At 35.6% G+C, this 25,894-nt stretch overlaps 1 protein-coding gene across 3 annotated transcripts in view; it reads left to right on the forward strand.

Annotated features, from left to right (window-relative positions):
- Nucleotides 1-24,184, forward strand: part of LOC133656942 (carbohydrate sulfotransferase 15-like) — a 78,758-nt gene extending 54,574 nt beyond the window's left edge. Inside the window, exons 9-10 of one of the 3 annotated variants that reach the window (XM_062057824.1) lie at nt 4,015-4,233; nt 23,976-24,184. In XM_062057824.1, the coding sequence (XP_061913808.1) occupies nt 4,015-4,205 (191 nt within the window). In that variant the 3' untranslated portion in view covers nt 4,206-4,233; nt 23,976-24,184. Of the gene's footprint in view, nt 1-4,014; nt 4,572-23,975 lie in introns of those variants that run through there. The other 2 variants (XM_062057826.1, XM_062057823.1) reach the window with 2 other exon arrangements.
- Nucleotides 24,185-25,894: the final 1,710 nt, after the last annotated feature.

Here is a 25,894-nt window from a genome sequence, read left to right on the forward strand (position 1 = left end):
TAATAATGTTGTTGTAGGCACACTGTGTTGAGCGGAAATGGCCTATCATAGCAGCACAACGGCTATGAACGAACATTTGAAAAGAAAACCATCAACTAGTCAATTGTCCGCGCGAGCATACGTTGTCATCATTACACAAAAACATGAATGTGTCATTTGTATCTGCTAGGGGTGTAACGGTACGTGTTTTGTATTGAACCGTTTCGGTACGGGGCTTTCGGTTCGGTACGGGGGTGTACCGAACGAGTTTCTAAGCTAAAGCTAACTTTAGCTGCTAAAGTCTTAACAAGCTGCTTCGCTCCTTTTGCCTCTGTCTCAACACGCAGCATTGTCCCACCCACACAACCATCTGATTGGTACACACGCAGCATTGTCCCACCCACACAACCATCTGATTGGTACACACGCAGCATTGTCCCACCCACACAACCATCTGATTGGTACACACGAAGCATTATCAGCCAATCAGCAGTGCGTATTCAGAGCGCATGTAGTCAGCGCTTCAGCGTGGAGCAGATAGGTGTTTAGCAGGTGAGCATCAGGCAGCGGACTCTCCCCAAATGATAATAAACACCCACCAGTCAACTACTAGTAACATCACTATGAGCCCGTTGACTTTCTAGAAACTTAAACTGCAGCTCAGCTCACTCGTAGTCCTGGCTTGAGGTGAAGGCTAATTACCTCTCAGTTCCAGCCACATCGACCCCTTCTGAGCGCCTATTTTCAGCTGCTGGGAATATTGTAAGCAAGAAAAGAACCAGAGCATGTAGACATGCTAACCTTTCTTCATTACAACTGTTAGACACTCACTGGAATGAGTAGAATTGGTTATTGTGTACTGTGTTGGACTGGATGTTTATTTTGCACATTTTAAAAGCAATACTTAATGTTTACAGTGCTCCAGAATATTTAGATTGGCACTTTTTTTGTATTGGATGTTTATCTTTATTTTTGCACATTTTAGCAAATAAGCAATACTTTCACTTTTGTTGAAATGTTTACACTGTTGTTACAGAATATTTCGTTTTGCACTTTTTTGTATTGGATGTTTATCTTTATTTTTGCACATTTTAAAGCAAAATAAGCAATACTTTTACTTTTGAAATGCTTATACTATTGCAGAATATTAAGATTTGCACTGGATGTTGACTTTTATATTTGCACATTAAAAAGCAAATAAGCTACTTTTAATTTTGTTAAATGTTAAACGTTTTAAATGTTTACATTGTTACAGAATATTTAGTCATGTTGTTGTCAATGTGGACTGAGTGGCCATACTTCTTTTTTTTTGTAAATAAAAGCCATGCCTTTTGAAAAAACTGGCCTACATTTATTTTTTTCATCTTCATTTTGAATAAAAAAATAATCGGTAAAAGGAAAAATAATCTATAGATTAATCGAAAAAAATAATCTATAGATTAACCGATTAATCGAAAAAAATAATCTATAGATTAATCGATAGAAAAATAATCGTTAGCTGCAGCCTTATTCAATGCTTGGAATCTGCACTTTTGCATGATATTTTAGTGACTAGTGTTGTCCCGATGCCAATATTATTTCGATACTTTTCTGTACTTTTCGATACTGTTATAAATAAAGGGGACCGGAAAAAATTGCATTATTGGCTTTATTTTAACAAAAACTCTTAGGGTGTGGCGGACCGGTACTTTTCAGAGGTGGTATGGTACAGAATATGATTCATTAATATCGCAGTACTATACTAATACCCGTATACCGTACAACCCTACTAGTTACTATGGTAATGTAAGTGACAGCAGGTCAGACGAGGCACCAAGCAGTGTGGGAGGGGAGCGTTTCCACAGAGTGTTTCCAGAGCCTGAAGTGTGGGTGTCAGGGACAGACACGGAAGGAGATTTTTACAAGAAAGTTCTAAAGCTTAGTGATGTATCAGATGTATCAGATTGTAGGTGTTTTTTGTTTTTTTACCCTTCGCGTTCATATTTCACTGTTTGTTGCATTTTTGTCGAAAAAATATGTCGATTGTTCATATGTTCTCAATATTCAGGGTTTTATCCTTCATAGAAACATTTAAAATTCAATTTTTAAGGCAGTCTGTCATAACATTTTTAGCATTCAATCAGACTTTATTGTGAGGTTTTGTATTAGTTTTCCTAAAAATACAAAGCCCGTTTCCATATGAGTTGGGAAATGGTGTTAGATGTAAATATAAACAGAATACAATGATTTGCAAATCCTTTTCAAGCCATATTCAGTTGAATGCACTACAAAGACAACATATTTGATGTTCAAACTCATAAACTTTTTTTTTTTTTTTGCAAATAATAATTAACTTAGAATTTCATGGCTGCAACACGTGCCAAAGTAGTTGGGAAAGGGCATATTCACCACTGTGTTACATGGCCTTTCCTTTTAACAACACTCAGTAAAGGTTTGGGAACTGAGGAGACACATTTTTGAAGCTTCTCAGGTGGAATTCTTTCCCATTCTTGCTTGATGTACAGCTTAAGTTGTTCAACAGTCCGGGGGTCTCCCTTCTGCTATTTTAGGCTTCACACATTTTCAATGGGAGACAGGTCTGGACTACAGGCAGGCCAGTCTAGTACCCGCACTGTTTTACTATGAAGCCATGTTGATGTAACACGTGGCTTGGCATTGTCTTGCTGAAATAAGCAGGGGCGTCCATGATAACATTGCTTGGATGGCAACACTGGTTGCTCCAAAAGCTGTATGTACCTTTCAGCATTAATGGTGCCTTCACAGATGTGTAAGTTACCCATGTCTTGGGCACTAATACACCCCCATACCATCACACATGCTGGCTTTTACACTTTGCGCCTATAACAATCCGGATGGTTCTTTTCCTCTTTGGTCCGGAGGACACGACGTCCACAGTTTCCAAAAACAATTTGAAATGTGGACTCGTCAGACCACAGAACACTTTTCCACTTTGTATCAGTCCATCTTAGATGAGCTCAGGCCCAGCAAAGCCGACAACATTTCTGGGTGTTGTTGATAAACGGTTTTCGCCTTGCATAGGAGAGTTTTAACTTGCACTTACAGATGTAGCGACCAACTGTAGTTACTGACAGTGGGTTTCTGAAGTGTTCCTGAGCCCATGTGGTGATATCCTTTACACACTGATGTGGCTTGTTGATGCAGTACAGCCTGAGGGATGGAAGGTCACGGGCTTAGCTGCTTACGTGCAGTGATTTCTCCAGATTCTCTCAACCCTTTGATGATATTACGGTGCGTAGATGGTGAAATCCCTAAATTCCTTGCAATAGCTGCTTGAGAAATGTTGTTCTTAAACTGTTCAACAATTTGCTCAGGCATTTGTTGACAAAGTGGTGACCCTCGCCCCGTCCTTGTTTGTGAATGACTGAGCATTTCATGGAATCTACTTTTATACCCAATCATGGCACCCACCTGTTCCCAATTTGCCTGTTCACCTGTGGGATGTTCCAAATAAGTGTTTGATGAGCATTCCTCAACTTTATCAGTATTTATTGCCACCTTTCCCAACTTCTTTGTCACGTGTTGCTGCCATCAAATTCTAAAGTTAATGTTTATCAGTTTGAACATCAAATATGTTGTCTTTGTAGCATATTCAACTGAATATGGCTTGAAAAGGATTTGCAAATCATTGTATTCCATTTATATTTACATCTAACACCATTTCCCAACTCATGGAAACGGGGTTTGTAGATACTGTATACCAGGCCCCCAGACACATTTTTTTCTCTAAATTTGGCCCCCGAGTCAAAATAATTGCCCAGCCCTGTTCTAGCATGTCTATTTCAAACTTTAATAATCAAGTTAAATGTATTTTTTTTTGTCTTATTTAACAGTTCAGGGTGTGTTGGATTTAGTTGACTTCCACAATCAATTCTCTCTAAATGTGACTTATTTTGTTGTAGTTTACTGTCATCATTTTGCTGTGGTTTTATGAAGGATTAAAAGTCAGAGAGCGTCAAATTGTCATATCAGTTACACAACAATAGTGTTTGAGTCCAATCTGTGCCATCTTGTCAGGGCCTTTACCCAAAGAAGCCAAGGCGGCGCTGGTCCAAAGGCCGTCGTCCAACACCCGGCGAGCGGCCGACAAGAACCTGGGCCCCATGCTGCCGTGCACCAGGAGGCTCCTGGGGGACTTTCACCAGCCCTTCAACCACAAGTTGGCATCTGTACTCCAGGACCAGGCCTTCCTTTGGAGTGACTCTTGACTTCCTTCTCGGAAAGACACTCAGTCAGGTTTGCATTCTGCTATTTATTGCTTTGGAGAGAGGTTGCATATTTTTTATTATTATTATTCAAAAGTCAAACAAAATAATACACACTAATACAATAATAGTACAATTCCAGCAACATTCAGAATAACAGTCAACAGAGCAATTGAGGACACACACACATGACACAAAACAATCCAAAAGTAGTCAAACAAAAATGAATAATATCAACAACAGTATCAATAATAATAATAATAATTCCAACATAACAGTGATTACAAATCCCTCATTTACATTATCATCACAGACATTTATAACAAAAAAATCAAATAAAAACATTTAAAAAATGATTGATTGTGTGTTTTTATCAAACTTCTACGGTAAAAAAAAATCTCACTTTTTATGAGAAATAGCAAACTCTGTTGCTAACCACACCTTTTGGTGAAAACTCAGAATTTGTGGTCGTTCCTGTCCAGGGTTCAATTTCTGTGGCGAGTGGTGGAAAGTTGCTTCAAAGAAGACGTCTGGGTTCGAAATGGCAGACCGCCTGTTCTTTTCGCAGGCAGGACCCCTAAAATAGGAGCATTCCCAGCAGAATACACACTTTAAGAAGGATCGTTTATGTTAAAGCCCTCAAAATATTTGATAGAATATGGAGATTTTCTTTTTCTTCTGCCATTTACCGTAATTTCCGGACTATAAGCCGCACCTGACTATAAGCCGCACCAGCTAAATTTAGGGGAAAATACAGATTGCTCCATATATAAGCCGCACCTGACTATAAGCCGCACCAGCTAAATTTAGGGGAAAATACAGATTCCTCCATATATAAGCCGCACCGGACTATAAGCCGCACCAGCTAAATTTAGGGGAAAATACAGATTGCTCCATATATAAGCCGCACCCGACTATAAGCCGCACCAGCTAAATTCAGGGGAAAATACAGATTGCTCCATATATAAGCCGCACCTGACTATAAGCCGCACCAGCTAAATTTAGGTGAAAATACAGATTGCTCCATATATAAGCCGCACCTGACTATAAGCCGCACCAGCTAAATTTAGGGGAAAATACAGATTGCTCCATATATAAGCCGCACCTGACTATAAGCCGCACCAGCTAAATTTAGGGGGAAATACAGATTGCTCCATATATAAGCCGCACCTGACTATAAGCCGCACCAGCTAAATTTAGGGGAAAATACAGATTGCTCCATATATAAGCCGCACCTGACTATAAGCCGCACCAGCTAAATTTAGGGGAAAATACAGATTGCTCCATATATAAGCCGCACCTGACTATAAGCCGCACCAGCTAAATTTAGGGGAAAATACAGATTGCTCCATATATAAGCCGCACCTGACTATAAGCCGCACCAGCTAAATTTAGGGGAAAATACAGATTGCTCCATATATAAGCCGCACCTGACTATAAGCCGCACCAGCTAAATTTAGGGGAAAATACAGATTGCTCCATATATAAGCCGCACCTGACTATAAGCCTCACCAGCTAAATTTAGGGGAAAATACAGATTGCTCCATATACAAGCCGCACCTGACTATAAGCAGCACCAGCTAAATTTAGGGGAAAATACAGATTGCTCCATATATAAGCCGCACCTGACTATAAGCCGCACCTGACTATAAGCCGCACCAGCTAAATTTAGGGGAAAATACAGATTGCTCCATATATAAGCCGCACCCGACTATAAGCCGCAGGGTTTTGATGTGTAATTAGCGTAGTATATAGGGGTTCCTGCTACCACGGAGGGGATTGTCGGGACAGAGATGACTGTTTGGGAATGCAAAGCGTCCCATTTATTAACAATAAATCTTTCAATCATTCAATCAAACTTTCACATCTTTGACATGGCGAACAGCATTCGTGCAGAGTACAAATAATACAACGGTGCAAAGTAATACAAAGTGCTCGCCTGTATGTTATCAAAATAACCAGCCTACCGGTATATGAAAAGTCAGTCTTTAATCATTGTGTCATCGTCTTCCTCCTGCGTACTAAAACCACCGAAATCCTCTTCGTCGGAGAAGAACAGGCCGTAAATAAGCCGCACCCTTGTATAAGCCGCAGGGACCAGAACGAGGGGGAAAAAGTAGCGGCTTATAGTCCGGAAATTACGGTAAATATGTACACTACAGTTCAAAAGTTTGGGGTCACCCAAACAATTTAGTGGAATAGCCTTCATTTCTAAGAACAAGAATAGACTGTCGAGTTTCAGATGAAAGTTCTCTTCTTCTGGCCATTTTGAGCGTTTAATTGACCCCACAAATGTGATGCTCCAGAAACTCAATCTGCTCAAAGGAAGGTCAGTTTTGTAGCTTCTGTAACGAGCTCAACTGTTTTCAGATGTGTGAACATGATTGCATAAGGGTTTTCTAATCATCAATTAGCCTTCTGAGCCAATGAGCAAACACATTGTACCATTAGAACACTGGAGTGATAGTTGCTGGAAATGGGCCTCTATACACCTATGTAGATATTGCACCAAAAAGCAGACATTTGCAGCTAGAATAGTCATTTACCACATTAGCAATGTATAGAGTGTATTTCCTTCAAGTTAAGACTAGTTTAAAGTTATCTTCATTGAAAAGTACAGTGCTTTTCCTTCAAAAATAAGGACATTTCAATGTGACCCCAAACTTTTGAACGGTAGTGTAATTGATCCAAATAGACATAATACATGTTGAAATAAAATAGACACACTTCTGAAAGTTAAATAATCAGATTGCTTGAATCAAGAAGAATGTTTAAGACTTAAAGAATGTTAAGACTATATCTTCACCCCCCCCCCCATCAAAAATAGAAATGGTTCGTTCCAACCTAGCAGGAACATTCACTAGACACAGACGTCATTAAGTCATCAAAGCAAATAAGGATGAGGTGATACAAAAGCCAAAAGCAGTGAAGTTGTCACGTTGTGTAAATGGTAAATAAAAAGAGAATACAACAAATCCTTTTCAACTTATATTCAATTGAATAGACTGCAAAGACAAGATATTTCATATTATTTTTTTGCAAATAATCATTAATTTTGAATTTAATGGCTGCAACACATTGCAAAAAAGGCATTTTTACCAGTGTGTTACATGGCCTTTCCTTTTAACAACACTCGGTAAAGGTTTGGGAACTGAGGAGACACATTTTTCAAGTGGAATTCTTTCCCATTCTTGCTTGATGTACAGCTTAAGTTGTTCCTTCTCATATTTTAGCCTTCATATTGCACCACACATTTTCAATGGTCTGGACTACAGGCAGGCCAGTCTAGTACCTGCACTCTTTTACTATGAAGCCACGCTGTTGTAACACCTGGCTTGGCATTGTCTTGCTGAAATAAGCAGGGGCGTCCATGGTAACGTTACTTGGATGGCAACATATGTTGCTCCAAAAGCTGTATGTACCTTTCAGCATTAATGGTGCCTTCACAGATGTGTAAGTTACCCATGTCTTGGCCACTAATACACCCCCATACCATCACACATGCTGCCTTTTACACTTTCACCCTAGAACAATCCGGATGTTTCTTTTCCTCTTTGGTCCACAGTTTCCAAAAACAATTTGAAATGTGGACTCGTCAGACCACAGAACACTTTTCCACTTTGCATCAGTCCATCTTAGATGAGCTCGGGCCCAGCGAAGCGTTTCTGGGTGTTGTTGATAAATGGCTTTGGCTTTGCGTTGTAGAGTTTTAACTCACACTTACAGATGTAGCGACCAACTGTAGTTACTGACGGTGGTTTTCTGAAGTGTTCCTGAGCCCATGTGGTGATATCCTTTACACACTGATGTGGCTTTTTGATGCAGTACCGCCTGAGGGATCCATGGTGTGTAATATCATGGCTTACGTGCAGTGATTTCTCCAGATTCTCTGAACCTTTTGATGATATTACGGAGGGTAGATGGTGAAATCCCTAAATTTCACTGCTTTTGGGGTTTGTACATGTACAGTATGTGTATATGTATGTTTGTACAGTGAATGTGCGTGTGTATGTATGTACTGTATGTGTGTGGCAGCGTAGGTACCTATGTATGTGGGTAAGTACCAATGTGTGCGCGAGTGTATGAATGAATGTACGTATGTGTGTAAATATATGTATGTATAATTGTGTGTATGTGCGTATGTATGTGTGTTTGTATGTACAATATATTTGCCAAAGTACGGCCCCAGCTATTCAGAGACCCCAACCCGAAACAGTGGTACTGAGGGAGCAAGGGGCCACTTCAACATGTAGCGCCCGGCAGGGCCAGCAGTAAGATGTAGACAGACGCGCCCAGCAGAGGACAAGGCACGGGAGAAGCAGGGGACAGCCAGCGAGAGACCACACCCCATGCGGGCAGAAAGGCGGGACGGCTCGCCCCGAGGGGGCCCAGAGACTCGCCGCAGCAGGACAGGAAGACGGACCCCTACCCTCAGAGCAACCGGGCCTTCACGTTGATTTGACCATTGAATGTTGGTCATTTTCTCAACCAATATTCTACGACACAAATACAACGTTGAAACAACATGCTTTTTGACAACGTTTAATCAATGTCAGGTTGTGACGATGTTTCAACCATTGAATTTTGGTCATTCCCCAACCAATATCCTACCACACAAATACAACGTTTAAACAACATGCTTTTTGACGACATTGATTAGACCATTGAATTTTGGTCATTTTCCCAACCAATATTCTACGACACAAATACAACATTGAAACAACATGCTTTTTGACGACATTGATTAGACCATTGAATTTTGGTCATTTTCCCAACCAATATTCTACGACACAAATACAACATTGAAACAACATGCTTTTTCACAACGTTTAATTAATGTCAGGTTGTGACGATGTTTCAACCATTGAATTTTGGTCATTCCCCAACCAATATCCTACCACACAAATACAACGTTGAAACAACATGCTTTTTCACAACGTTTAATTAATGTCAGGTTGTGACGATGTTTCAACCATTGAATTTTGGTCATTCCCCAACCAATATCCTACCACACAAATACAACGTTGAAACAACATGCTTTTTGACGACATTGATTAGACCATTGAATTTTGGTCATTTTCCCAACCAATATTCTACCACACAAATACAACGTTGAAACAACATGCTTTTTGACGACGTTGATTAGACCATTGAATTTTGGCCATTTTCCCAACCAATATCCTACCACACAAATACAGCGTTGAAACAACATGCTTTTTGACGACGTTGATTAGACCATTGAATTTTGGTAATTTTCCCAACCAATATTCTACGACACAAATACAACGTTGAAACAACATGCTTTTTGACAACGTTTAATCAATGTCCGGTTCTGTTGTTGGTTCAACCATTGAATTTTGGTCATTTTCCCAACCAATATTCTACCACACAAATACAACGTTGAAACAACATGCTTTTTGACGACGTTGGTTAGACCATTGAATTTTGGTCATTTTCCCAACCAATATTCTACAACACAAACACAACGTTGAAACAACATGCTTTTTCACAACGTTTAATCAATGTCAGGTTGTGACGATGTTTCAACCATTGAATTTTGGTCATTTTCCCAACCAATATTCTACGACACAAATACAACGTTGAAACAACATGCTTTTTGACAACGTTTAATCAATGTCCGGTTCTGTTGTTGGTTCAACCATTGAATTTTGGTCATTTTCCCAACCAATATTCTACCACACAAATACAACGTTGAAACAACATGCTTTTTGACGACGTTGGTTAGACCATTGAATTTTGGTCATTTTCCCAACCAATATTCTATAACACAAACACAACGTTGAAACAACATGCTTTTTGACGACGTTGGTTAGACCATTGAATTTTGGTCATTTTCCCAACCAATATTCTACAACACAAACACAACGTTGAAACAACATGCTTTTTGACGACGTTGGTTAGACCATTGAATTTTGGTCATTTTCCCAACCAATATTCTATAACACAAACACAACGTTGAAACAACATGCTTTTTGACGACGTTGGTTAGACCATTGAATTTTGGTCATTTTCCCAACCAATATTCTACAACACAAACACAACGTTGAAACAACATGCTTTTTGACGACGTTGGTTAGACCATTGAATTTTGGTCATTTTCCCAACCAATATTCTACAACACAAATACAACATTGAAACAACATGCTTTTTCACAACGTTTAATCAATGTCAGGTTGTGACGATGTTTCAACCATTGAATTTTGGTCATTTTCCCAACCAATATTCTACGACACAAATACAACGTTGAAACAACATGCTTTTTGACAACGTTTAATCAATGTCCGGTTCTGTTGTTGGTTCAACCATTGAATTTTGGTCATTTTCCCAACCAATATTCTACCACACAAATACAACGTTGAAACAACATGCTTTTTGACGACGTTGGTTAGACCATTGAATTTTGGTCATTTTCCCAACCAATATTCTATAACACAAACACAACGTTGAAACAACATGCTTTTTGACGACGTTGGTTAGACCATTGAATTTTGGTCATTTTCCCAACCAATATTCTACAACACAAACACAACGTTGAAACAACATGCTTTTTGACGACGTTGGTTAGACCATTGAATTTTGGTCATTTTCCCAACCAATATTCTACAACACAAATACAACGTTGAAACAACATGCTTTTTCACAACGTTTAATCAATGTCAGGTTGTGACGATGTTTCAACCATTGAATTTTGGTCATTTTCCCAACCAATATTCTACGACACTAATACAACGTTGAAACAACATGCTTTTTGACAACGTTTAATCAATGTCCGGTTCTGTTGTTGGTTCAACCATTGAATTTTGGTCATTTTCCCAACCAATATTCTACCACACAAATACAACGTTGAAACAACATGCTTTTTGACGACGTTGGTTAGACCATTGAATTTTGGTCATTTTCCCAACCAATATTCTATAACACAAACACAACGTTGAAACAACATGCTTTTTGACGACGTTGGTTAGACCATTGAATTTTGGTCATTTTCCCAACCAATATTCTACAACACAAATACAACATTGAAACAACATGCTTTTTCACAACGTTTAATCAATGTCAGGTTGTGACGATGTTTCAACCATTGAATTTTGGTCATTCCCCAACCAATATCCTACCACACAAATACAACGTTGAAACAACATGCTTTTTGACGACATTGATTAGACCATTGAATTTTGGTCATTTTCCCAACCAATATTCTACCACACAAATTCAACGTTGAAACAACATACTTTTTGACAACGTTTAATCAATGTCCGGTTCTGTTGTTGGTTCAACCATTGAATTTTGGTCATTTTCCCCACCGATACAACGTTGAAACAACATGCTTTTAGACGACGTTTATTCAATGTCAGGTTGTGACGTTGATTCGACCATTGAATTTTGGTCATTTTCCCAACCAATATTCTACCACACAAATACAACGTTGAAACAACATGCTTTTTGACAACGTTGATTAGACCATTGAATTTTGGTCATTTTCCCAACCAATATTCTACGACACAAATACTACGTTGAAACAACATGCTTTTTGACAATGTTTAATCAATGTCAGGTTGTGACGATGTTTCAACCATTGAATTTTGGTCATTTTCCCAACCAATATCCTACCACACAAATACAACATTGAAACAACATGCTTTTTGACGACATTGATTAGACCATTGAATTTTGGTCATTTTCCCAACCAATATTCTATAACACAAACACAACGTTGAAACAACATGCTTTTTGACGACGTTGGTTAGACCATTGAATTTTGGTCATTTTCCCAACCAATATTCTACCACACAAATACAACGTTAAAACAACATGCTTTTTCACAACGTTTAATCAATGTCAGGTTGTGACGATGTTTCAACCATTGAATTTTGGTCATTCCCCAACCAATATCCTACCACACAAATACAACGTTGAAACAACATGCTTTTTGACGACATTGATTAGACCATTGAATTTTGGTCATTTTCCCAACCAATATTCTACCACACAAATACAACGTTGAAACAACATGCTTTTTGACGACATTGATTAGACCATTGAATTTTGGTCATTTTCCCAACCAATATCCTACCACACAAATACAACGTTGAAACAACATGCTTTTTGACGACGTTGATTAGACCATTGAATTTTGGTCATTTTCCCAACCAATATTCTACGACACAAATACAACATTGAAACAACATGCTTTTTGACAACGTTTAATCAATGTCAGGTTGTGACGATGTTTCAACCATTGAATTTTGGTCATTTTCCCAACCAATATTCTACAACACAAACACAACGTTGAAACAACATGCTTTTTGACGACATTGATTAGACCATTGAATTTTGGTCATTTTTCCAACTAATATTCTACCACACAAATACAACGTTGAAACAAAATGCTTTTTGACAACGTTTAATCAATGTCCGGTTCTGTTGTTGGTTCAACCATTGAATTTTGGTCATTTTCCCCACCGATACAACGTTAAAACAACATGCTTTTAGAATACGTTTATTCAATGTCAGGTTGTGACGTTGATTCGACCATTGAATTTTGGTCATTTTCCCAACCAATATTCTACAACACAAACACAACGTTGAAACAACATGCTTTTTGACGACGTTGATTAGACCATTGAATTTTGGTCATTTTCCCAACCAATATTCTACCACACAAACACAACAACAAAACATGCTTTTTGATGACATTTAATCAATGTCATGTGGTGACATTGATTTGAACATTGAATTTTGGTCATTTTCCCAACCAATATTCTACAACACAAATACAACTATTCTGCAATGTTGTTTCAAAGTCAGTTTTAAAGGACGTGTACGTATCTTCAACGTCTTGTGCCTGCTGGGTGTGTATGGGGTCCCGGAATTTGGTGTTACTACCTCTTCCGGGCACAAAAGCAGTTTGTTTATTTTTTTTTAGTTGGCGACTGAAATGAGGAAAATACAAGTATTGCACAATATAAACGTATGTGGTATTGAGCCACGTTGGTCCTGTCCTTTTTCATTTTAGACGTCTTTGCTGCTTGATTACATTTCAGCTGAGAAGAATCAATCAATTAAATTTAAAGTTAAAAAATATATATATATACAATGTGTTTTATTGGTAGTAAAACTACTTTATGTAGACCAGCACCAATGACAAGGAAAACATCTGCAACCGTGTGGTTCACCTTATGGTGTTTCTTGATATGTAACCAAAATGAACACGCTATCAACCAGAGGCTATTCTTATTTTGTGCAGTTGAGATGTAATGAGAGGGTGATTGTAGAAAGCATGCATTCATCACAATCACATCCAGAGGGGTGACTGGAGGGCGTTCTAGTCTTTTTCCTGATTGGACCACAATCATTTCCCTCCAGAAGATGATGGCATAAATGATGTTTTTGTTCAGATCTTGTAGTCCACCTTTTTAAACTACCAAATAAGGCGCACCAGATTATAGGGGTCATATCAATATTACTTTCTAAATGTAAAAGACTTCCTTGTGGTCTACATAACATGTAATGGTGGTTCTTTGCTCAGAATGTTGCATAGATGATGTTTTACTCATCATCTTCAAGTCGCTTTCTGACAGTCTCTTCAGTGGGCGGGTCTTATTTACCGCCACTGCGTCTTCTCCCCGTCACCTTGGTTGTAGTTTGTATCGCTTCCATAGCGAGTCTACAGTTCTAAGTTAGAACTGTACGCCACCCAGCAGGCACAAGACGTTGATACAACGTTGATTATACGAACATGGCCTTTTAAAATTGACTTTGAAACAACGTTGCAGAATATTTGTATTTGTAAACTGAGACAACGTTGGATCCACGTTGTTGGTGGGGAAATGACCACATTTCAATGGTCAGATCAACGTCAGAACCCAACATTGATTAAATGTTTTGAAAAAGCGTGTTGTTTCAACGTTGTATTTGTGTTGTAGAATATCAGTTGGGGAAATGACCAAAATTCAATGTCAAATCAACATCAGAACCCAACGTTGATTAAACGTTGTCAAAAAGTATGTTGTTTCAACGTTGTATATGTGTTGTAGAATATAGGTTGGGAAAATGACCAAAATTCAATGGTCAAATCAACGTCAGAACCCAACATTGATTAAATGTTTTGAAAAAGTGTGTTGTTTAAACGTTGTATTTGTGTTATAGAATATTGGTTGGGAAAATTACCAAATTTCAATGGTCAAATCAACGTCAGAACCTGACATTGATTAAACGTTTTGAAAAAGTAAGTTTTAACGTTGTATTTGTGTTGTAGAATATTGGTTGGGAAAATGACCAAAATTCAATGGTCAAATCAACATCAGAACCCGACATTGATTAAACGTCGTCAAAAAGCATGTTGTTTCAACGTTGTATTTGTGTTGTAGAATATCAGTTGGGGAAATGACCACATTTCAATGGTCAGATCAACGTCAGAACCCAACATTGATTAAATGTTTTGAAAAAGCGTGTTGTTTCAACGTTGTATTTGTGTTGTAGAATATCAGTTGGGGAAATGACCAAAATTCAATGTCAAATCAACATCAGAACCCAACGTTGATTAAACGTTGTCAAAAAGTATGTTGTTTCAACGTTGTATATGTGTTGTAGAATATAGGTTGGGAAAATGACCAAAATTCAATGGTCAAATCAACGTCAGAACCCAACATTGATTAAATGTTTTGAAAAAGTGTGTTGTTTAAACGTTGTATTTGTGTTATAGAATATTGGTTGGGAAAATTACCAAATTTCAATGGTCAAATCAACGTCAGAACCTGACATTGATTAAACGTTTTGAAAAAGTAAGTTTTAACGTTGTATTTGTGTTGTAGAATATTGGTTGGTAAAATGACCAAAATTCAATGGTCAAATCAACATCAGAACCCGACATTGATTAAACGTCGTCAAAAAGCATGTTGTTTCAACGTTGTATTTGTGTTGTAGAATATCAGTTGGGAAAATGACCAAATTTCAATAGTCAAATCAACGTCAGAACCCAACATTGATTAAATGTTGTGAAAAAAGAAGTTGTTTTAACGTTGTATTTGTGTTGTAAAATATTGGTTGGGAAAATGACCAAAATTCAATGGTCAAATCAACGTCACAACCCAACATTGATTAAACGTCGTCAAAAAGCATGTTGTTTCAACGTTGTATTTGTGTTGTAGAATATTGGTTGGGAAAATGACCAAAATTCAATGGTCAAATCAACGTCACAACCCGACATTGATTAAACGTCGTCAAAAAGCATGTTGTTTCAACGTTGTATTTGTGTTGTAGAATATCAGTTGGGAAAATGACCAAAATTCAATGGTCAAATCAACGTCAGAACCCAACATTGATTAAACGTCAACAAAAAGCATGTTGTTTCAAAGTTGTATTTGTGTTGTAGAATATTGGTTGGGAAAATGACCAAAATTCAATGGTCAAATCAACGTCACAACCCAACATTGATTAAACGTCGTCAAAAAGTATGTTGTTTCAACGTTGTATTTGTGTTGTAGAATATAGGTTGGGAAAATGACCAAAATTCAATGGTCAAATCAACGTCAGAACCCAACATTGATTAAACGTCGTCAAAAAGCATGTTGTTTCAACGTTGTATTTGTGTTGTAGAATATCAGTTGGGAAAATGACCAAAATTCAATGTCAAATCAACATCAGAACCCAACGTTGATTAAACGTCGTCAAAAAGCATGTTGTTTCAACGTTGTATTTGTGTTGTAGAATATAGATTGGGAAAATGACCAAAATTCAATGGTCAAATCAACGTCAGAACCTGACATTGATTAAACGTCGTCAAAAAGCATGTTGTTTCAACGTTGTATTCGAGTAATTTCTGTTAGAAATGGCAACAGTGTTAAGAAGATTATCGACTACGGCGTCAGCACGGACTACAATGGCAGACTCGCGCAAACTTTAGGGACTTATGCAGATCCCAAATACACATCAGCAGGTAAGAAAAGTTGCTTTTGCATAATATTGTGAAACAAAAGGCCAGATAATATGTCTGCAAATAGGTGCCATTTTGTATGTTGTATGTTGAAGCACAGTACGTCTGACTATGGTAGCCGTAATGCTCGGACAATCCGTCAAGCGGTGCTTTGTAGCTTACCAAAGTCCTACTAAAACAATTTTGATATATTTTTGAGCGCCGTGTGTAATGTTCTATGTTCTCAATGGAACATTTAAAGTGTCGGTGTTGTTTACTGCCATCATCTTGCAGTATCTCTTATGTGTGACTGCCATCTACTGGCCACACTTATCATTACGCTATGTACTAAATAAAATCGGTTTGATGTCGGTAATTAGACCAGAATTAAAACGTACATTAGGCGCACCGGGTTATAAGGCGCACTGTCCATTTGTGAGAAAGTGAAAGGATTTTAAGTGCGCCTCATAGTCCGAAAAACCCGGTACTGGGGAGTCAGAGTCAGAGTAGTTCCAAGTGCCATTGTCCCTTCTTGCTGTCTTTGAGTAGGAAGAATTGTGTGCTGATTGACGAGACCTCGCTGATTGTGGCGAGAGGAAGGCTGATTGGCCGTCGCCAGGCGGTGCTGATGGATCGACAAAGGTGGACCAAACCGGTAAGGGTGTGTTGATTGTGTGCCTGTCAGATGTGGAGGATTGTGGACGTGTGTGAGGATGACACTTCTTCATTTGAGAGCTCCTCTTCCTGCAACGTATTTAAAAAACATCAAATCAAAGCGAGAGTGTTCAGCGTTTTCCAAGCCCAGGAGAACCAAAACTGCTGGAGTGGGTGTTGCAAGTGTGGCACACAGCTTGAGTTTTGTTGGCCAACGGCATATTTTCAAAATAAAGTCCTACAAAAAAACAGTAAATATTTCAGAAAAAAGGGCAAAAAGATGTAATGTACTGAAATGTTGATACTAAAAGGAAAGGACTTCCCACAAAGAATAGAATAGAATAAAAAGTACTTTATTGATCCCTGGGGGAAATTCAGCACCGCAGTTCGCTCACAATAGACAATAAACACTTTGTATTTATATTATTCACATGTAAAAAAAAAAATACCTGTCTATTATACAGCATTATTCACATGTGGATAATATAAATACAGTCTGTTATACAGCATTATTCACATGTGAATAATATAAATACAGTCTATTATACAGCATTATTCACATGTGAATAAAATAAATACAGTATTATACAGCATTATTCACATGTGAATAACAAATACAGTCTATTATAACAGCATTATTCACATGTGAGTAACATAAATACAGTCTATTATACAGCATTATTCACATGTGAATAACATAAATAAAGTATATTATACAGCATTATTCACATGTGAATAACATAAATACAGTCTATTATACAGCATTATTCACATGTGAATAACATAAATACAGTCCAATAAACAGCATTATTCACATGTGAATAATATAAATACAGTCTATTATACAGCATTATTCACATGTGAATAATATAAATACAGTCTATTATACAGCATTATTCACATGTGAATAATATAAATACAGTCTATTATACAGCATTATTCACATGTGAATAATATAAATAGTCTATTATACAGCATTATTCACATGTGAATAACATAAATACAGTCTATTATACAGCATTATTCACATGTGAATAATATAAATACAGTCTATTATACAGCATTATTCACATGTGAATAACATAAATACAGTCTATTATACAGAATTATTCACATGTGAATAACATAAATACAGTCTATTATACAGCATAATTCACATGTGAATAATATAAATACAGTCTATTATACAGCATTATTCACATGTGAATAACATAAATACAGTCTATTATACAGCATTATTCACATGTGAATAACATAAATACAGTCCAATAAACAGCATTATTCACATGTGAATAATATAAATACAGTCTATTATACAGCATTATTCACATGTGAATAATATAAATACAGTCTATTATACAGCATTATTCACATGTGAATAATATAAATACAGTCTATTATACAGCATTATTCACATGTGAATAATATAGTCTATTATACAGCATTATTCACATGTGAATAATATAAATACAGTCTATTATACAGCATTATTCACATGTGAATAACATAAATACAGTCCAATAAACAGCATTATTCACATGTGAATAACATAAATACATTATACATTTACAGTACATGTACAGTCAAAAGGAGAAAATTAGGGGAAATTACAGGTTTTGACAGTCCCTTAGGTGCCCTCACAAATGATCAGAAATGACAAAAACCCTTAACTTGAGCAACCATATTGCTACAATAATAAACATTTCTGAAAGTGCAATCTCAACTGTGCTTTTTGCCCTGCTCTGCACAGAAGTCCTTTGGGTGTCCTCACAAATGATCAGAAATGACAAAAATCCCAACATTTTACACACACTTGTTATTTCATATGTTGACCAGAGGGGGAGCACCTTTAAAAGCGACACACAGTCAATTAGAAAAAAACCCTCCTTTTTGGGAGCGCCCTCATTTTGATGGATGTCACCACAAATGAGACATTGTCTATTAGATGCAATGTTATTGATTTATGTCATCACTTGTTCACACCTCCTCATATGGAAGATGCTTTTCCTTCTTCATGTCTCAAGAAGGCTAGGAAGACAAGAACACACACACACACACGCTGATGTATTGTGTGATGTGCCTGCTCATTAGAGTGAGATGTGAGGGATGGAGCACACGAGGAAGAAGAAGACCTCCATGATGCTTCACAGCAGGTGGTGATGTTTTCTTCTGCCTGGATAAACCAGCGTCATTATTGCACTTTTGATATTTTCACAAACGCTGGAAGTTCACTCGCTTGTGGGGAGACAATTTCACACCAAAACATGAAAGTGAAATCTACACAAAAGCAAGGAAATGAGACAACAATGGATGGATGAATGCTATTAGGGAAATAAAAGACAACTTTGAGCGTAAACTTTGTGAATGTAAGCTTCATTGGTATCATTTGCTCCTAAATGTGAGTCCATTTACAACAAACTATTCTAATTTAGTACACTCTAGGGTTGTTTGGTATACCGGTACTAGTATAGTATCATGGTACTAATGAATGAAAAACAGTACTATACTCTGTTTGAAAAGTACCGGGTCCCGGCGCGTCGTCACGTGGTGACATTGCAGGTTTTACGAGCAGAGGAGCATGTTCGGCAGTGCACACACACAGAGTACTTACAAGCAGACACAGTGTGTAGACAGAAAAGGGAGAATGGGCGCATTTTGGTGTAAAAAGTCAAGATAAAGGTGAAGGTATAACACTGAAACACCCTCATGAAGAGGTGCTTTAAGACATGGCTAGCTAGCTAGCGGCTAACATCCATCTCCCGTTGGTAGTGTTTTAGCTGCTTCTAAATCACTAATCCTCACAAGTAGCATTATCACTGGAGGACGAGGAATAGCTAAACATGCTTCACTACACACCGTAGGAGGATACAATAGCTCACCGGCGTCACAATGTAAACAAATTCCATGGGTGGATCTACTGTAATGATACCAAGTACAGGAGTGTATCTAGTCAATACTACTATGATTACATCGATATTTTTTAGCATCACAAATCTGTTTTCCTTTGTTTTACATTAAATTGAGAGCTTCACCAATTAAATTAAATTAAATCAACTTTTACCTTGCAAATAAATTTTTGTCTTGGAAGTCAACTTTTACCTTGAAAATCATTTTTTGTCATGAAAATCATCTTTTAACTTGAAAATCAACTTTTACCTTGAAAATGATTTTTTGTCATGAAAATCAACTTTTACCTTGAAAATTATTTTTTGTCATGAAAATCAACTTTTACCTTGAAAATTATTTTTTGTCATGAAAATCAACTTTTACCTTGAAAATCAACTTTTACCTTGAAAATATTTTTTTGTCTTGAAAATCAACTTATACCTTGAAAATTATTTTTTGTCATGAAAATCAACTTTTACCTTGAAAATCAACTTTTACCTTGCAAATAAATTTTTGTCTTGAAAATCAACTTTTACCTTGAAAATAATTTTTTGTTGAAAATCAACTTTTACCTTGAAAATCAACTTTTACCTTGAAAACCATTTTTCGTCTTGAAAATCAACTTTTACCTTGAAAATAATTTTTTGTCTTGAAAATCAACTTTTACGTTGGAAATAATTTTTTGTCTTGAAAATCAACTTTTACTTTGAAAATTATTTTTTGTCTTGAAAATCAACTTTTACCTTGAAAATCATTTTTTGTCATGAAAATCAACTTTTACCTTGAAAATCATTTTTTGTCGTGAAAATCATTTTTTGTCATGAAAGTCAACTTTTACCTTGAAAATCATTTTTTGTCGTGAAAATCATTTTTTGTCATGAAAGTCAACTTTTACCTTGAAAATAATTTTTTGTCATGAAAATCAACTTTTACCTTGAAAATAATTTTTTGTCATGAAAATCAACTTTTTTTGTTGAAAATATTTTTTGTCATGAAAATCAACTTATACCTTGAAAATAATTTTTTGTCATGAAAATCAACTTTTACCTTGAAAATCAACTTTTACCTTGCAAATAAATTTTTGTCTTGAAAATCAACTTTTACCTTGAAAATAATTTTTTGTTGAAAATCAACTTTTACCTTGAAAATCAACTTTTACCTTGAAAACCATTTTTCGTCTTGAAAATCAACTTTCACCTTGAAAATAATTTTTTGTATTGAAAATCAACTTTTACCTTGGAAATAATTTTTTGTCTTGAAAATCAACTTTTACTTTGAAAATTATTTTTTGTCTTGAAAATCAACTTTTACCTTGAAAATTATTTTTTGTCTTGAAAATCAACTTTTACCTTGAAAATCATTTTTTGTCGTGAAAATCATTTTTTGTCATGAAAGTCAACTTTTACCTTGAAAATCATTTTTTGTCGTGAAAATCATTTTTTGTCATGAAAGTCAACTTTTACCTTGAAAATCATTTTTTGTCATGAAAATCAACTTTTACCTTGAAAATCATTTTTTGTCATGAAAATCAACTTTTTTTCTTGAAAATATTTTTTGTCATGAAAATCAACTTATACCTTGAAAATAATTTTTTGTCATGAAAATCAACTTTTACCTTGAAAATCAACTTTTACCTTGCAAATAAATTTTTGTCTTGAAAATCAACTTTTACCTTGAAAATAATTTTTTGTTGAAAATCAACTTTTACCTTGAAAATCAACTTTTACCTTGAAAACCATTTTTCGTCTTGAAAATCAACTTTCACCTTGAAAATAATTTTTTGTATTGAAAATCAACTTTTACCTTGGAAATAATTTTTTGTCTTGAAAATCAACTTTTACTTTGAAAATTATTTTTTGTCTTGAAAATCAACTTTTACCTTGAAAATTATTTTTTGTCTTGAAAATCAACTTTTACCTTGAAAATTATTTTTTGTCTTGAAAATCAACTTACTTTGAAAATTATTTTTTGTCTTGAAAATTAACTTTTACCTTGAAAATCATTTTTTGTCATGAAAATCAACTTTTAACTTGAAAATCAACTTTTACCTTTAAAATAATTGTTTGTCATGAAAATCAACTTTTACCTTGAAAATCAACTTTTACCTTGAAAATAATTTTTTGTCATGAAAATCAACTTTTACCTTGAAAATCAACTTTTACCTTGTAAATAATTTTTTGTCCTGAAAATCAACTTTTACCGTGAAAATCAACTTTTACCTTGAAAACCATTTTTTCGTCTTGAAAATTAACTTTTACCTTGAAAATAATTTTTTGTCTTGAAAATCAACTTTTACCTTGAAAATAATTTTTTGTCTTGAAAATCAACTTTTACTTTGAAAATTATTTTTTGTCTTGAAAATCAACTTATACCTTGAAAATAATTTTTTGTCATGAAAATCAACTTTTACCTTGAAAATCAACTTTTACCTTGCAAATAAATTTTTACCTTGAAAATCAACTTTTACCTTGCAAATAAATTTTTGTCTTGAAAATCAACTTTTACCTTGAAAATATATTTTTTTTAAAAATCTACTTTTACCTTGAAAATCAACTTTTACCTTGAAAACCATTTTTCGTCTTGAAAATCAACTTTTACCTTGAAAATAATTTTTTGTCTTGAAAATCAACTTTTACTTTGAAAATAATTTTTTGTCTTGAAAATCAACTTTTACCTTGAAAATAATTTTTTGTCTTGAAAATCAACTTTTACCTTGAAAATAATTTTTTATCTTGAAAATCAACTTTTACCTTGAAAATCATTTTTCGTCTTGAAAATCAACTTTTACCTTGAAAATCATTTTTTGTCTTGAAAATCAACTTTTACCTTGAAAATCACTTTTTGTCTTGAAAATCAACGTTTACCTTGAAAATCATATTTTAAACCCATCACCAGGTGAAGTCCCTATTGATGTCCAGGTAATCCCCCGTTGCGAGTCCTCCCAAGTGATTAGTGATTGGTATTTTCACAGCAACTCTGGTTTTATCCGACCCCTCGCTGCTTGGTATTCACGGCCGACACGCTGTCCTCCTCTCAGTGGCGAGGCGTCTTCTAATCAAACCGCCTTGATGGATTTTCACTAAGCTGCGTGCGCTGCAGGCCCGACTGAAACAAAAACCCAGCAAGCGGCTCGGTTTTCTCCCTGATAGATTCCCGATCCCTCCCCGATGGCCGCCTGTAATCTGCCCGCGTCGTATGCTCGCTATTGACGGAACAAAAATCTTGTTAAGCGTTCACTTCCTGCTGTGTCACTCTCAGGGTTCTCTACGTTACTTTTAAAAAGTAGTTCTAGTTATTTGGTACTTTGCCAAAAAAATTAATTGAAACGGGATTTCTCTTGAGTAATTAATTACAAGGGAAAGTAATTAATACTTTAAATATCTGGCATTTGTGGTATAGTGTGGGTGTCTCTGCTTTTAAAAGGCGGGGCCTGTTGCCGGGCGACGTCATCAAGCTGAGTTTGTTAGCTTTAGCAGTTAGCAACGGCAGCGTGTCGGAATGTGCTTCCATGGCTGTCATATCTTCTTGTCAACAAACAGTGTATTGTTTGGATGGCGAGTTTGTCACTTTATTCATTGATTTGTTTTCAATTATTCCCATTATGTGTGTGTGTGTGTGTGTGTGTGTGTGTGTGTGTGTGTGTGTGTGTGTGTGTGTGTGTGTGTGTGTGTGTGTGTGTGTGTGTGTGTGTGTGTGTGTGTGTGTGTGTGTGTGTGTGTGTGTGTGTGTGTGTGTGTGTGTGTGTGTTGTTGTGTGATGTTGCCTCTTCCTGTTTGATATCGAGTTTTATGCATTCATATTTGCGCAACATTTCATACAAGGATGCATTTATGTATGATTTGTTTGGTGCAATTTTCTGTGCATAAACACATCTGTTAAAGGGGAACTGCACTTTTTAGGGGGAATTTTGCCTAAAGTCCACAATCATTGTGGAAGACATGACAGCGGACGGATTTTTAGGATGCATTTGAACTATATATAATATATATATATATATATAATTCCACTTACAGTGGGAGGTCCTCTATTCCTCCCATAAAACCCAATAAATAACATCCAAAAAGCTTGAATATTAACAGCGGAGCCAATGGGAGGTCCTCTATTCCTCCCATAAAACCCAATAAATAACATCCAAAAAGCGCCAACAATACTCCATTTACATTTGGTGACTTGAATATTAAGAAGTATTAGAGATATTGTTATTACAAGCGCTAACACAGACCAACTATTTATAGCTTGTGGGCCAATGTTGACATCTGCTGCTTCCTCATTTCTTTGCCCTTCAAACTTTATTCCAGATCATAAATCATGCCTCTCAACTGGATAGTAGAAGGACGAGGATGTGGTCCAACAAATTGGTACACTTTGACAGCCAATTTAGACCCTGAAATGGCAAGAACGACACGAAAAGACGCTTGGTTCGCGGGGATTATGAGTGATTCTTCATCTAAATGGGAATATATCAACATCCGGGCAGTCTGCATCCTAATGACAGCAGACATTGTACAGTAAGTGATGTTTTATTACGTTTGTTGGCTGTCATGAAGTCTGTAGTGAGTAATAATCAATCATGAAGAAAAAAAAAAAGCAAACGTCATGCTTAAAATAATTTTTTGTCATGAAAATCAACTTTTACCTTGAAAATCATTTTTCGTCTAGAAAATCAACTTTTATCTTGAAAGTGATTTTTTGTCATGAAAATCATTTTTTTCATGAAAATCAACTTTTACCTTGAAAATCATTTTTTGTCATGAAAATCATTTTTTGTCTTGAAAATCAACTTTAACCTTGAAAATCATTTTTTGTCTTGAAAATCAACTATTATCTTGAAAATCATTTTTTGTCTTGAAAATCATTTTTTGCCATGAAAATCATTTTTTGTCATAAATCATTTTTTGTCATGAAAATCAACTTACCTTAAAAAAAATTTTGTCTTGAAAATCAACTTTTACCTTGAAAATAATTTTTTGTCTTCAAAATCAACTTTTACCTTGACAATCATTTGTTGGCATGAAAATCAACTTTTACCTTAAATCATTTTTTGTCTTGAAAATCAACTTTTACCTTGAAAATAATTTTTTGTCATGAAAATAATTTTTTGTCATAAAAATAATTTTTTGTCATGAAAATCAACTTTTACCTTAAATAATTTTTTGTCTTGAAAATCAACTTTTACCTTGAAAATAATTTTTTTGTGTTGAAAATCAACTATTATCTTGAAAATCATTTTTTGTCATGAAATCAACTTTTACCTTAAATCATTTTTTGTCTTGAAAATCAACTTTTACCTTGAAAATAATTTTTTGTCATAAAAATAATTTTTTGTCATCAAAGTCAACTTTTACCTTGAAAATCATTTTTTGTCGTGAAAATCATTTTTTGTCATGAAAGTAAACTTTTACCTTGAAAATCATTTTTTGTCTTGAAAATCAACTATCTTGAAAATAATTTTTTGTCATGAAAATCATTTTTTGTCATAAATAATTTTTTGTCATGAAAATCAACTTTTACCTTAAATAATTTTTTGTCTTGAAAATCAACTTTTACCTTGAAAATCATTTTTTTGTGTTGAAAATCAACTATTATCTTGAAAATCATTTTTTGTCATGAAATCAACTTTTACCTTAAATCATTTTTTGTCTTGAAAATCAACTTTTACCTTGAAAATAATTTTTTGTCATAAAAATAATTTTTTGTCATAAAAATAATTTTTTGTCATAAAAATAATTTTTTGTCATCAAAGTCAACTTTTACCTTGAAAATCATTTTTTGTCGTGAAAATCATTTTTGGTCATGAAAGTAAACTTTTACCTTGAAAATAATTTTTTGTCATGAAAATAATTTTTTGTCATGAAAGTTAACTTTTACCTTGAAAATAATTTTTTTTGTCATGAAATCGACTTTTACCTTAAATAATTTTTTGTCTTGAAAATCAACTTTTACCTTGAAAATGATTTGTCAGTAAGAGTCTACAATCAAATGGGCATGACAGTGCGTGTGCACAAGGTGAAGTTGCCTCTTCCTGTTTGATATCAAGTTCATTTTAGTGCGATACTGCTTGATGCTCTCGCCAGTAAAAAAGGTATTTCCTGCGTTCAACTTGCTGAACTTGTTGAACATAAATAAAACCATCGCTAACGGCGTTGTTACGGACCTAAAAGTAATGAGTTAATTACTCGTTACTAGCATGTAGGCCGTTATTACGAGCACTGGTCAT

Source organism: Entelurus aequoreus, linkage group LG09, assembly GCF_033978785.1.
Source record: "Entelurus aequoreus isolate RoL-2023_Sb linkage group LG09, RoL_Eaeq_v1.1, whole genome shotgun sequence".
Lineage (NCBI taxonomy): Eukaryota > Metazoa > Chordata > Actinopteri > Syngnathiformes > Syngnathidae > Entelurus > Entelurus aequoreus.